Source organism: Mastigoproctus giganteus, chromosome 6 (assembly GCF_048544385.1).
Source record: "Mastigoproctus giganteus isolate SK-2022 chromosome 6, ASM4854438v1, whole genome shotgun sequence".
NCBI classification, from domain to species: domain Eukaryota; kingdom Metazoa; phylum Arthropoda; class Arachnida; order Uropygi; family Thelyphonidae; genus Mastigoproctus; species Mastigoproctus giganteus.
In genome coordinates this window covers 57997344-58012778 of record NC_143580.1, presented here as the reverse complement: position 1 = coordinate 58012778, position 15435 = coordinate 57997344, and the positions used below count along the sequence as shown (strand labels likewise).

General features: G+C 36.3%; 1 protein-coding gene across 1 annotated transcript in view; it reads left to right on the top strand.

Moving 5' to 3' along the window:
* LOC150084316 (uncharacterized) overlaps positions 1–15435 on the top strand; it is a 333113-nt gene that overhangs the window by 114103 nt on the left and 203575 nt on the right. Inside the window, exons 9-10 of the mRNA XM_090376182.1 lie at positions 3557–3765; positions 5677–6041. Of these exons, the coding sequence (XP_090232308.1) occupies positions 3557–3765; positions 5677–6041 (574 nt within the window). The remainder of the gene's footprint in view (positions 1–3556; positions 3766–5676; positions 6042–15435) is intronic.

The following is a 15435-nucleotide window of genomic DNA, read 5'->3' as shown; positions in this document are numbered from 1 at the left end:
CTGAATTGATTGAATCAAAAAAGAAATGCTCAACGAACATGTAAATAGAATTATTTATTGTATTTATTCAGTTTTTTATCTCGTGCACAGGAAAAATTACAAAAACGTGCAATTTAAAAAAAAATTTTAAATTATAAAATTACAAAAAAAAGAGAAGAGACAGGCATAATGTCAGTAAGTTTTACCTCTTGAGCATCATTGCCAGAATTGATGACTTCAGCTGATAAGTACACCTTTGTGGAGGTTGAGGGCTGTGGGGATTTATAAGGGGTCGGTCGCCCAACCTTACGAAAGAACATATTAATGGATGACTGAATGGTGGCTTTTTTATTTTCATCATAAATTTCTTTGTAGCAAGCAAGCATATCATTCACCCCTCAGTTAACTTTTAAGAATCATTCCTGTCAGGATCCATCTTCTCAAACCTCACTATTGTCGATGCAATTTCACAAAATGCTACTGCCATCTCTCTGGTGATGAAGCATCTCGGCTCCTCATTTGGTTCATCTTGAGCTTCGTCAGCATTTTCTTCTTTCACCATTGCTGCCTGTAAGTCAATATGTTATTCGTTAGACAATTCCTTCTCTTCTTCCTCTATTAACTGCTCCAAGTCTTTGGCATCAACCTCCAACTGAAGTAGCTGTACAACCTTAACAATCTTATCTGTAACCTCTTCATATGATTCATCCTTTTCAAATCCTCCGTAGCCTTTTACACGCCGTGGGCATATTTTCTTCCATGTGCCATTTAAACAACTTTTAGTAATTTCTGCCCAGGCCTTATTTATGTTTAAGATGGCGTGGTAAATAGTGTAAGATTTCTAAAAGTCTCTCAACATAAAATTTTTCTCATCGTCTACTGCAGACAATGGCTGAGCAAATGTTGTGCGGATATAGTATGCTTTTAAATTCGAAATAACACCCTGATCCATGGGTTGGATGAGTGAAGTCGTGTTTGGCAGTAGAAATATGACTCTCAGGTTCAAATTGAAATTATCTAGATGTGTAGGATGTCCAGGAGCATTTTCTAATACAATCAAAATCTTGAAAGGAACGTCATTGTCTTTACAAAAATTTTCAACCCCGGGAATGAAGTAGCATTTAAACCAATCCTCAAAGAGAGATATTGTTATCCATGCTCTCTGGTTCGATCGGAAATGCATGGGTAGGATGGCTTTATTGATGCCCTTGAATGCATGAGGATTTCTAGAATGGTACGCAAGCAGTGGTTTTAATCTGTAATCTCCTGCTGCAGGAGATTATCCTATTTTTCAATACCTTGAAACCTGGCATTGTGTTTTCCTCTTTGGAAATGTATGTTTGATCTGGCATTTTTTCAAATACAAAGCAGTCTTGTTAACTTTAATAATTTGCTGCGTTGAATAGCCACCGTCAACACATCACAAAATTTCTCTGCAGCTGCAGAATCAGCACTGGCGACTTCACCACATACTTTAACGTTGTGGAAACCAGTGCAATGCTTGAACCTATTAAACAGTTGTTGCTTGCCACAAACTTGGGTTGGGGTTTGCCGTACTTATCCTTAATATCTTATAAATAATTGTTGCCTTTGCTTGAATGGTCATTAGACTCAGGGGCACTCGCTTCTCAATCTGATTAACAGCTGTTTCATCTTCGATAAAGCACCTGAGCACTGTTTTTTGATCACTGTTGATCTTAAGTGTGTTGATCCTTTGACATGTTCTTTTATATGCTTACTGTCCTATAAAATAGTATTCACTGTTGAAGCAGCGAGACCTAATTTCCTTGCAATAGATGACAAACTGTCCTGCTTCATACTTCTTAATCATTTTCATCTTCATTTCTAAATCAATTTTGTTTCGTTCCCTGGCACTACCACCACTTGCACTTTTCATTGGTCGTTTTCCCTTTATCATTGTAATACATAAATAGGAATGAAGAGAAGTTTCTGAAAATTTGTTTTTTATATGATTGAAGATTTCAGTGAAGGAGAACACATTTCACCATAATAGCGTAAAAACCCACACAATTGCAGTTATCGGTATTATCGCAAATGCAATAAGATCGAGTTTACTATTCATTTATAATTAGATGCACTAACAGAAGAGCCCAATAAATTATAAAGTGCAAATTGTTTTTGTTGTTTTATGGTCGTGACCTCCAGAAACGTGCTTAAAAAAATATCACAAAGTCGTTCAGATCATGATGAGTATAATGAACAGCTGTAAGATATAGAGTGAGCTAGTAAATCAATGTCTTATATTGGGGAACTTTCCAGATATTGACGGGGCAGACCCTGTGATTGGTCTTTATTCAATAGCAAGACTTTTGTGGCTTAACTGAATGATTATTTTCTTCATCAGCCTGTTAGGAAGCAATACTCTTGATCTGACTTGAAGCAGTGACCCTTCATGCATTAAGAATCTGCAGATAAGAGACTAGGAGGCAGTGATCACAGTATATTGATATAGGATTTACTTAAAGATGTAATTACTTTCGGGAGCAAAGGAAAGGGCTTTTGCTTCTATAAAGGCGATTGTAAAGTAAAGGCAATAAGTAAATATTGCTTTACTTATATTAACAGTAGAAGGAAGGAGTTGAATCACATTGATACACTTGATGTCGATGGTTTAACTTTTGATGATCCTACTCAGGTTGCTGACAAGCTGAATAGATATTTTTCATCAACATTAAAGCATGAAGTTTTTAGAGACAGGGATACCAGAAATATGTCAAATTCTAATCCAGTTCAGACAAAATTAAGATTTTGTCTGCAGTTGGTAAAGCTACCTGCTTTGTAGTAGCCATATCGATAAACTTACAGTTTTTACATACTGTAATAATGAAATGAACTTCTAGTCAAAGTTATGCCAACAATCATGAGAAATTGCCAGTGAGCTTTGGAAACCATTGAGTAATTTCTCTCAATCAGCCTGCACACTGGTAATTAACTTCAATATTCTTTCATTTTAAAATCTGAATATTGTAATTAAAAAGTAAAAGAACAAGATACAATGATCGAAACTTTTGGTTCATTAAAGAGTTCATTTATTCAAGATCATAATGAATGTAAAATAGCATTAGGTTTAAGGGAAATTGGCTGTGACCTACCACATTAGATCACCAAGGCGCCTCCATAGCCAGGTGGGAAGGAGCAGCAGTGCGTAGCACACGCTTCTTGATTAGACCAGGGTTTGAGCCCGTCACTACCAAATATGGAGGATGCGGAAAAGTCAGGGAATGACCACCGCATTGCACCAATAAATCAATTGACAACAATTTAAAATTTAGAAATTATAAAATCTAAACAGTTATACTTTGGTCTCTTTTAACATCATATTCAAAAATTTTCAGCCCCGGGGGGGGGAGTCCACATGACAAATAGCCTAAAACTAAAAATAAGCAAGATAGACCTCAGCTCCTTTTAATTGAAACACTCTCTACATTTTAGTAAAGTATTAACTAAAAAAAGTTTATTTATATAGATAGACATGGGCACTCCCTAATTATTTCAAATAATTTCGTAAAAAAATTAACTAGCTCAATTAATTTCTCTTTTTTGTCTTCATTTTTAGAAAAAACCATTATTGCTTGGGCCCAGCAGAGTTGTCACATCTCGAGGTAGGCAAGAAAGTCATCTTTCTCAACAAAATTCGCAACAGCGAAGAGACAGAAGTAAAGATAGAGACAAAGAACATGATAGAAAGAAAGGAAAGGAACGAGAAAGAGCAGGAAGAGGAAGAGATGAAATTGACACCAGACAAATGCAGTTATCACCTTCAAGGTAACATTTTTTTTTTTTTTAAGTCTCTAAAACAATGCAATGTTTTGCATTGTTTTAGAGACTTGTTTTAGAGACCAGGTTCAAATGGCTTCAAAACCTGCAATATGGTTTTGAAGCCATTTGAACTTCTGCTGAATTCTTGAAGTGACAGCCTTTCAGCTTGTCCTAAATCTGTAGAAAGAGGTAAATATCTCAGTGTGCAGATAATAAAGAGTGATGGTGGTGAGGACTGCCATATTACCATTATTGAAGAATTGTGGCTGGCAACCGAAAATATGGTTCTGTGCAACATTTTGAAACATCTCAGCCAAATCACTTTTAGTCCATTACTGAGGATCTCGTTGCAACTAACTTGAAATTTCAGCTTTCTCTGTTGCCAGATGATCATAAGCATACATGACATGCTTGTATGTGTTTCATGTTGTGTGGCCTGACCATTGCCTTATACAAGGGAATAATCACCTCCTTATCCCTGCTAGAAAAATTCCTGTATATCATTGACAAGACACCATGAGCTACTCTTGCAGCCCATCTGCACTGCTCAGAGAACTTCATATCTGCCTGAGCAGTGCAGGTGGGCTGCAAGAGTAGCTCATGGTGTCTTGTCAATGATATACAGGAATTTTTCTAGCAGGGATAAGGAGGTGATTATCCCCTTGTATGAGGCAATGGTCAGGCCACACCTTGAGTACTGTATACAGGTCTGGAGGCCTCATTTTAAGAAGGATGTAGAGCTGTTGGAACGAGTACAGAGAAGGGCAACCAGATTAGTGAATAGAACGAAGGGTTGCTCTTACGAAGAAAGGCTTAAGTTTTGCAGATTACAGTGTCTGGAGACTAGGCGCCTGCGAGGTGATCTGATTGAGGTGTATAAAGCTGTGAATGGATTGAGCATACTCAATGCTGATGGAATTCTTCCTCTTGCTCAGAAAAATCACCTGAGAGGGCATAAATTCAATTTGAGGAAAGACAGATGTAGGATAGACGTGAGGAAATTTGCCTTTAGCCAGCGGGTGGTTGTTGGTGGAACAGACTTCCATCCCTTGTTGTGGAAGTTGATAGCCTAAATAAATTTAAGGCTCAGCTGGACAGGTATTTCGAAGGAATGGAGGGGTGAAATATGGAAGTGGTTTTTTTTTTTGGCTGATGCTGCATAAGCTTGCTTTCTTGCATCATATGCCTCTACTAATGTTAATGCAAATGTTGTTCTCAGTTTAACATGTTGCAGATTATTCTCCATCAATTCACAGCCATCCATGAATCTATAATACCGCTCAGTCACCTTGGACCTCGAATTTGGTTGTTTACTATACACCATCCAAAGGTTCTACATTATTTCTGTTGCCAACACTCCCAGTGACAAGCAGATATGGCTGTTAGGCTAGTGGCATAGGTGCCAGTTCTCTGGATATAAGACAAAACCCATCATTTTTGCTCAGTTTGATCCCTTCTCCTCTCTGGTGTCTTTTACAACCATGCCAAACCTATCCCCTGCTATTGGAAGACCTATTTGGCAGTATGGTACCTTCACCACTGATAGTATTGTACAATAATTATAGTTTTTAAAAAAATTAACTCTGTCTTAGGTTGTGCCTAGATGTGCTTTCTTGCAAGACAAAAAGTGGGCCTGCCCTCGTTTTAATCATGTAGTGATTCAGTCTTTGTTGAATTATTGTTGAGCTTTAAAATTCTATAAGATTGTGGTTGGAAAGGGAGCCACTTTTAATATATAATAATTTTCTTAGATTTAACAAAGCAATTCCAGGGAACAAATGGGTGAGAAACAGGGCAGTGTTCGTTTTTATATTTATATATGTGTACACACTTTTATGGGTATTTAAAATAAGTTGGAAATAAAAATATCCTTGTTATCATATGTTAAAAATTTTATTTTAATTTTATTTAATATAGACCACAATCCCCACTAAGAGGGCATAGGCCGGTTAGAGAGCCTGATCCACCTCTGCCAAGAAATAGAGGTTATGAGCCAGATTCCTTGCCTCCACCAGAAAGAGACTATCCTTATGCTTATGAACCACGACCGGAACAAATTTATGTAACAGATCGCCATTTGCTTCCAGAGTATGGCCCAGATTTACGCAGGGGTCCCCCTCCTCCCCCTCCTCCTCCCCCACCTATCTGTAGCCCAGAAATATATCAAGATAGATATAGACGGGACATATCTCTTAAGGAGCATGGTCGCTATGGTGGAGTGTATGAAATGGGAGAATTAATGTCTTCTAGAGACATGCTTCCACTACCTCGACGAGGTGAAGGTAAGAAACATTAGTTAAAGTTCAGATGTAACTTGTTTTAAATAAGATGCATTATATCTGAGTTTGTTGACTCAGACTTGTTCTTGCCTGCTTGCTGACAAACAGTATTCTCTTATATTACTGTGAATCGATTTAAATCGAGATAAAATTTTAGCAAAATTTGTTTTGCTAAAACATACCTTATTGCTTTATGTTACAAGTAACTTTTGTGCAAGTTCTCGTCATAGCTACCTTTTTTCTTAGCATACCTTTTCTAGTGAATCTCCAATGCTGTGATTCCATCTTGGGGGGGGGGGGATATATATATTTTTTTTTTTCCCCACACAGTGCAACCCCAATATATAACTCACCTCTTCATACTGTTTCAGATATACTGCAGGTATGATAAATCTCCCAAAATGAATTCTGCAAAAAAAAAAAAAAAAAAAAGAACAAGAAGTAACAGAAAAAGTAATGTTCAAAGAACTAGCAAATTTCATATTGGAAATTGGAAAAGGCAAATACTGTATATACTCATATATACTGTATATCCTACTGCTGTATTTTCAAGAGGGGAAATTAGCTAAATATTTGCTGTATATTCACTTTGATATATTCAGTTGTAGAGTATTTGTGAAAAATAGGACTCATCAGAAACTAATTCTGATGAATCCTAACTAATAATATTATAAATGATATTGATGATGGTATATCGGGCTTAATGTCCAAGTTTGCAGACAATACAAAGGTTGGCAGGGTTGTCAAGGACACTACTGACACTATGCTGCTGCAACAGGATCTGGAAAGGTTGAGCAGATAGGCTGAGAGGTGGCAAATGAAGTTTAACATTGACAAATGTAAAGTACTACACATGGGAAACAGCAACCCCAGAGCAACGTATCAACTCTGTGGTACTACACTGACAGTGGTAGAGAATGAAAGGGACTTGGGGGTGGTTGTGCAGGCAGATATGAAGTTCTCTGAGCAGTGCAGACGGGCTGCAAGAGTAGCTCATGGAGTATTGTCAATGATATACAGGAATTTTTCCAGCAGGGATAAGGAGGTGATTATTCCATTGTATAAGGCGATGGTCAGGCCACACCTAGAGTACTGTATACAGGTCTGGAGGCCTCATTTCAAGAAGGATGTAGAGCTGCTGGAACGAGTACAGAGAAGGGCAACAAGATTAGTGAATGGAACAAAGGGGTGCTCTTACGAAGAAAAGCTTAAGTTTTGCAAATTACAGTGTCTGGAGACTAGGCACCAGCGAGATGATCTGATAGAGGTGTATAAAGCCTTGAATGGTTTAAGCATGCTCAATGCTGATGGGATTCTTCCTCTTGTTCAGTAAAATCACCTGAGAGGGCATAAATTCAAATTGAGGAAAGACAGATGTAGGATAGACATGCGGAAATTTGCCTTTAGCCAGCGGATGGTTGGTTGGTGGAACAGACTTCCATCCCTTGTGGTGGAGGTTGATAGCCTAAATAAGTTTAAGGCTCAGCTGGACAGGTATTTTGAACGAACAGAGGGGTGAAGTGGAAGTGGGTTTTTTTTTTTTTTTTGGCTGATGCTGCATAAGCTTGCTTTCTTGCATCAAATGCCTCTACTAATGCTAATGCTAATTACTGTAGACACCCAGTTTCTCCCCTCAGCTAACGATACAATAAAAGAGTATATCAGTGAAACATTAATTACAAACAGCTACCTCTCGAGGGAAATTCAGCCACTGATCATGAAGTGCATTACATTAGCTACAAAGTAAATTTTTGTAAATAACAGCACATGGCAACCTTTCTTTGACTAGAAGTTACACTTAGGATAGCAAAAACTGCTAAGGGCTAAACTAGACAAATATACATGAACTGACCAGTGATTTGTGGAAAAATTATATGACTTCACTTTGCCACTATGATAGGCTGGACATACTGGTTTTGATATAGTTTTCTCAAAATACGGTAAATTCTAGGGCATCAGAAATAAATACCTGGCAAAATTAGTAAATCAATAGCACTGAATAATGGCCACCAAAAGAAAAAATTATACAGTTGAAGAAAAATTAGATTACCAAAATAGTTAAAAGAGTGGTACAAGAAAATGCAGTATATTTTGTAAGTGTGGAGTTCCAGAAGGATGATCTCTGTAGAAGATGAAGTAGGCCTCCAAAAAAAGGAAAACTAGACTTTGTGAAAACAGTGATGTAGACCAAAGCTTATACAAGTGGATTCTACAGAAAAACAGTGAAGTACCGAACAATGGGGTAATTTTGAAAGCACAGAGGCACTTAATTTCATAAGCTACTTGGTGCAGATGATGACATTTAAAGCTTCTGAAAAGTGACTTTGGAGAGAAGATGGAAGGCTGATCATGGGATATTCAGGTTAGTCTTTTAGGCGAATTTGCATTATTATTATTATTATTAGCTATATGGTGCAAAGAAGCCTGAGGCTATATCAATGGGGTAATTTTGAAAGCACAGAGGCACTTAATTTCATAAGCTACTTGGTGCAGATGATGACATTTAAAGCTTCTGAAAAGTGACTTTGGAGAGAAGATGGAAGGCTGATCATGGGATATTCAGGTTAGTCTTTTAGGCGAATTTGCATTATTATTATTATTATTATTAGCTATATGGTGCAAAGAAGCCTGAGGCTTATGCTGCAACAGCCAAAAAAAAAAAAAAAAAATTCCCTAGTTACCCTGAGAGAGAGAGAGAGAGAGAGAGAGAGAGAGAGAGAGAGAGAGAGAGAGAGAGAGAGAGAGAGAAAGAAAGTGGAAGGGAATCACCAAGGAAGAGAATTGGTGACATTACAGCAGCAGAAGCATTTGCTGAATTCCTGTGTAACGTGATTCAAGATGGTGAATTCACAGATGAACAATTGTACAACTGTGATGAAACAGTGCTGTACTATAAACTTCTCCCTGACAAGTCACTAGATATTAAAAAGACACCCAACAAAGCAGGCATGAAAACTAAAAAAGAGAGAATTACTGTGCTACTGTGCACAAACAAGACTGGAAATTGCAAGCTAAAACCATTGTGCATGTCAGCATGAAATCTCTACCTGTGATTTATAAAAATAACTCCAGTGCTTGGATGATGAGTGATATCTTTGCTTCATGGTTTGAAAGTTAGTTAGTATCATTGGTGAGACACCACTTGCTTTCCAAAAAACTTGAAGAAAAGGCTCTATTACATTAGGATCACTGCCCATCTCATCCTTCGGATGATGTCCTGAAATTGAAAGATGGCAATATTAGAGCCACATTTCTGTCAGAGAACACGACTGCACTAATTCAACTCATGGATCAGGGCATTATTCCAACCAAAGTGTACTATCATGGTGAGCTACTTGCTGGTATTGTGAACTCAGAAATTCAAGTTCTAGAATTTCTGTAAACATATTCACTGAAAGATGTTGCATATTGGATTAGCGTGGGAAAAAGTAAGCTCAACGACAATTGAAAAGTGCTGAAAAAAATGTATTTGAAAAGACTGCCCCACTAATAATAACCTTGAATTAACAGCATTTTCAGAACAAGAAGCAAAGGCTGCTTGTAACGTACTTGGTGGCAGTGTGGAGCAAATGACCTGGCTGCTTGGATTGAGGTGAATGGCAGAAGTTCCAGTTGTGCATTATCTGAGCGAGGAAGAAATCACAGTTTCTGTGAAAAGTGGAAAGATAATTAACAAACAGAAGGGCAGTGACATAGGGAGTGAGGATAGTGTGGATGATTTGTGTAAAGAAAAAGCACCAGAAATTAAAGTGTTTAAAAACATTAAGGTGATGGCATAGTTAGAATGTCGGAGTGATAGTGAACATCTTCATTTATTGCATCTGACCACTGTTAAGAATTATGTACTGAAAAAATGCTGTCATCAGTTCTGGCAACCTAAATTACATGACTATTTCAGAAGGGATGCATAAAATGTAAGTCCATAACAGCATTGTGTATTAGTAGAATCTAAAGGGAATGATATACCTTTAATATTTTGCCTTTCAGTCTGTATGCTAATAAAACATTAGTAAGGTGGTAGATGACTCATCAACCTGTGAAATACCACCACTTTGCTTATTGGAGGCTTGAAGTGGTGAAACCCATGTTTAGTCTCTAGAGCAAAGTTTCCAGCATCCCCCTCTCCCCATACTTCTCCTTCAACCCATGCATGGTACTAAGTACTATAGGTTTTGATACCTTTTGTGTTTGGGGTTTTCATAAAAAAAATAAATAAATAAAAATAAATAAGGTGTTTATATACTAAGTAAAGTGTATTTATGTTAAAAAACTGAGAAAAATGGCAAAATTTTTTCAGCTATAATATGCTTCACTTATAATGTGGGTATTAAAGTTGTCATCTGACACCCACATTATATCAAGGTTGCACTATATATTAATTACTGATCGATGTTACACCTTGTGGCTAATATGAAAATTGGTAGAACTGAGTGCCACTTCCAAGGATCTAAATAGATGATAATTGCTTGCAGCCAGGTCTGGTTAGCATGTAAAAGGAGTACAAGATCACTTTATTTTTTTCCTAAATATGAGTGGATGGAAGCAATATTTGATGAGAATACACAGTGGGCAGCAACCTGCGACCTACAGATTGCTGGGGGACCTATAACCGCAAGTTTTCTCCGACCCACTAAGTAGATTTTAAAAAACAAATACTAGTAATAAAATAAATGAATAAACTTCAAATAAATTTTTGAAAAATTAGGAAAGTGGTACACTGGAAGCTATTTTAAAGATCCCACAATCGCCTTCACAGCGAGTTGCTCTGATATTGCACTACCTCGAATATGCAATACTTCCCCAGTGGAGAAGACTAATGTAACTTATTCTTCAGTTTCATGTTTATATTCACTCTGTGTTTACACAACCCTCATATATACTGCAATAATGCCAGAATGCAACATTGGCTGACCAAACTTTGTTAAAATTGGCATATGGTACTGTTAATATAATACATGGGGTGGTATCTTCCGAGGTAGTGCAATATCAGGGCATCTCGTGAAGGCATTGACAATATGAGATAATGGTGGTATCCGCCGTGGTAGTGCAATATCAGACAACTTGTAGTGAAGGCATCGACAATATGAGATATTGGTGGTGTCTGCTGAGGTAGTGCAATATCAGAGCAAGTCGTTCTGAAGGCATTCACAATATGAGATATAACAAAAACAATGCTATTTCACCCACTTCGGCGATTTACTACCAACTAACATGATGCTATGCACTAACTTGTTCGATTAGTGAGTTTTCCGTACTCTGAGGCTTTGTTAGCCACTAAAACCTTTTTAGTGGAATTCACAGCAAAAATCAAGTGCTGTTGACGTGCATGGTGTTGAGTAAACCATCAGCAGAAAAGTTTGCAAAGCATTTGAAGTTATACAATTTTACTTGCAGTTCAGGGTGGCTGTGGTGAGAAGAGTGTTATCAAGTGCAGAATGTGCCTATGTATAATTGTGCTCCCAGAATATAAGCATTTAATCAGTGATTAAAAAGTTAATAATAATGACTATGTGATATCAGAAGATTCCTTAAGATGAGTGCTATCGACCGATACTAAATGCATGCTTATCTTGTCATCAGGCAAATATATATATATATATATATAATTATAATTATTGATAAAAAAGGAAGTTAAAACGACAGTAAATGTAATATTTATGAGTCAAAGCAGTTGCAAGCAATCATGCAGTGCACCCATAATGTATATAATAATAATACTACGGATAATATAAAAAATCCAACAATAATACCATCAGGGACCTAAGACAACGCAAAAAAAAAAAAAAAAAATTATCGCTTTTTACCGACAATCTAGATGACGTCAACTGGGGCCAACCACCCAGAATGAAGGCAAAAAACGACAAGGTTCTCTGTTTCTGTGATGATCAATATATGCTAAGTAATTTAAATCTAAACCAGTATAGGCCGAAAATAAATCGAATATAAAGATGATAATAAAAATTTAGAAATATTGGAAACTAAGGTAAGAAATATATATATATAGGTAAAATATAAATATAAGCATATATTAATCATCGTTGACCCGACAGAGAACATAATTTAATGATTTAAATAAGATTAAATATATAATAAATATATAATACATACTACATATTGACCGTATCTAGGACATAATCTAATAGTCGTCAAAATAATATGTGGTGCCCCCTATGTGATGGATACGGTAAAAATAAATAAATAATTAAATTAAATTAACGCATAGAGAAACATGCAGATAGTAAGAAGAAAAACTAAAGGAGTAGGAATAATAGAACCTGAACTCCACAAAGACGAAAAATAGTGGTATAGATAAGAAATAGTTTCTCCTACGTCCTCGGATTGCCCTAATAATTTCGGAGAAATAAAAATAAAGAGTGTAGGACAGTTTAAAGACATTACAAGATATAAGTAGTGGCTCGGGTATGCCCGGGATCGCAAACCCGTTCCTATAGTAGGACCCTGAGCTGAATTTGCATGTTATCTCAGCGTGAATTTAAGTAAATTTAAATGAATTTAACTATATATTAACTATATATTAAAAAAAAAAAAAAAAAATGATACACTGTAAATGATACACTTTTTTTTTTTTTTTTTTAATATATAGTTAATATATAGTTAAATTCATTTAAATTTACTTAAATTCACGCTGAGATAACATGCAAATTCAGCTCAGGGTCCTACTATAGGAACGGGTTTGCGATCCCGGGCATACCCGAGCCACAACTTATATCTTGTAATGTCTTTAAACTGTCCTACACTCTTTATTTTTATTTCTCCGAAATTATTAGGGCAATCCGAGGACGTAGGAGAAACTATTTCTTATCTATACCACTATTTTTCGTCTTTGTGGAGTTCAGGTTCTATTATTCCTACTCCTTTGGTTTTTCTTCTTACTATCTGCATGTTTCTCTATACGTTAATTTAATTTAATTATTTATTTATTTTTACCATATCCATCACATAGGGGGCACCACATATTATTTTGACGACTATTAGATTATGTCCTAGATACGGTCAATATGTAGTATGTATTATATATTTAATCTTATTTAAATCATTAAATTACGTTCTCTGTCGGGTCAACGATGATTAATATATGCTTATATTTATATTTTACCTATATACAGTAATACCCCGAAGTTACGCGATAGGTGGGTCCGACGAAAATCGCGTAAGTCAAATTCGCGTAAGTCGGGGTACAACTTTGCATATAAATACATATAAATTTTGCTTAATTGGGACCAAGGACTAACAAAAACACTAGTTTAGAAGAAAAATATTAATAAAATTGCAGTTCTTTATACATATTAATACAAAATATGTATTAAAAAACAAATGACTTACGTAAAAAAGTTATTTCAATGTCGATGGCTTCATAAAATCTAACAAATTAGTCTGACGACACAGCGCCTTTTTTTTCACGCAGAATTTCTTCGTAGCAAGCTAATAATTTTTTTATTCCTTGCTTTGTAGCTATAACGCGTTCTTCGTTGGAGTCTATGTTTTCTAAAATTTTTAAGCCCTTTACAATTGAGCCCTTTTCAATTTTCAACCTGTCAAGTTTGCAATTGTCAAGCGCTTTTCGCCGTTGCTTCATTTAGGCCTGTAGCACGTGCAATATCACATGGTCTTTCATTTCGCTCAAAGCGTTTCACAATTTCATATTTTTTCTCTATCAACAGAGGCGGACTGGCCATAAGCCTTACCGGGGAAACCCCGGTGGGCCAGTGTTGTTTTGGCCATAAACCATAGTATGAGGCCACTATAAATTTTCCCGGGTAAGAATTTTTGACCCAGTCCGCCTCTGTTTATCGATAATTGCTTTTCTTTTTCTTTCTGAATCTGCAGTGTCTTCACCAGGACGCTTCCTTTTCACACCTTTTAAGTATTTTACTCATTTTTAGGGAATAAAGCACAATTACAAAACGAGGAGGCACGCTTGATACGCATAAACAAAGCTGCGCGCATGTAGCAACTGAATAAACAACACCATAAAGGCAGAGGTACACTATTAACACCTCACATTTCTAGGGGTTACTACCATAAAACAATAAAAATCCAGTTGCGTTTCTGCTAGTGAAATCTGTTATAAACTGGTAGTAAACTCGATCTAATTGCATTTGCAATTATACCGATAGCTGGAATTGTGTTGGTTTTTACGTTATTATGGTGAAATGTGTTTCCCCTTCACTGATATAAAAGCAGCAAAGTTGAATTTTGTTCATCTTTCGCTCTCATTCTCCGCCGTCGCACCGTATATCGATAACATATGAAAAACGGCCTTGAAGATAGTGGGCGGCAGTGTTGCCAAACGAAAAAATCAAGAACCGCGTAACTCCGAGTTCGCGTAAGTCGGGGTATTACTGTATATATATTTCTTACCTTAGTTTCCAATATTTCTAAATTTTTATTATCATCTTTATATTCGATTTATTTTCGGCCTATACTGGTTTAGATTTAAATTACTTAGCATATATTGATCATCGCAGAAACAGAGAACCTTGTCGTTTTTTGCCTTCATTCTGGGTGGTTGGCCCCAGTTGACGTCATCTAGATTGTCGGTAAAAAGCGATAATTTTTTTTTTTTTTTTTTTTGCGTTGTCTTAGGTCCCTGATGGTATTATTGTTGGATTTTTTATATTATCCGTAGTATTATTATTATTATTATATATATATATATATATATATATATCTGATATTTAAAATAATTATGATATTTAAAATAAAAACATCAGCCAGTAGTACGGCAATAATGCAGAGCGAAACGAAACGCAAAATAATATAAAATAAACAAACCGGGAAGGGAAAGTAGAAATAATAGGACAAAAAGGTAGTCGATAATCCCCTGTATAATTTAGTCAGTTAAGTCATTAAACCCAATTAATAAAAGATGTTATTTTAAAATAAAGCCAATTATAAATAACTTTTACCTCACATAATATATATATATATATATATATATATATATACAAATGGAACTTCTATTTAACAAATTTCTCTATATTACGAATTTTTTCACAAAACATTGCACCTTGAAACGAAATTACGTGTAAAATTAACCCCATATAGTGAAGTGTTAGTCTCTCTATAACGAATTTTTAAAAAAATTAGTAAAAGCATTTTAAGATTTTCAAGCATTTACTGCTAAACAGCCGTCTCAAATATACTGCCTCCTTCCTTCCTTCCGAAATTGCAGAACCGGGAAACCGGGGAAACTAGGCAAGAAACCGCATGAAATTTGGAACAAGCTCTTACAACAATGTTACCGCATCCGGGGTAGCCGATGCGCCAGCACTGGGGACCCAGGGTACTGGTGTGAAGTGGACCACTGGCCACAGAACAAGCTGTTATAACAATGTTACCGCATCCGGGGTAGCCGATGCGCCAGCACTGGGGA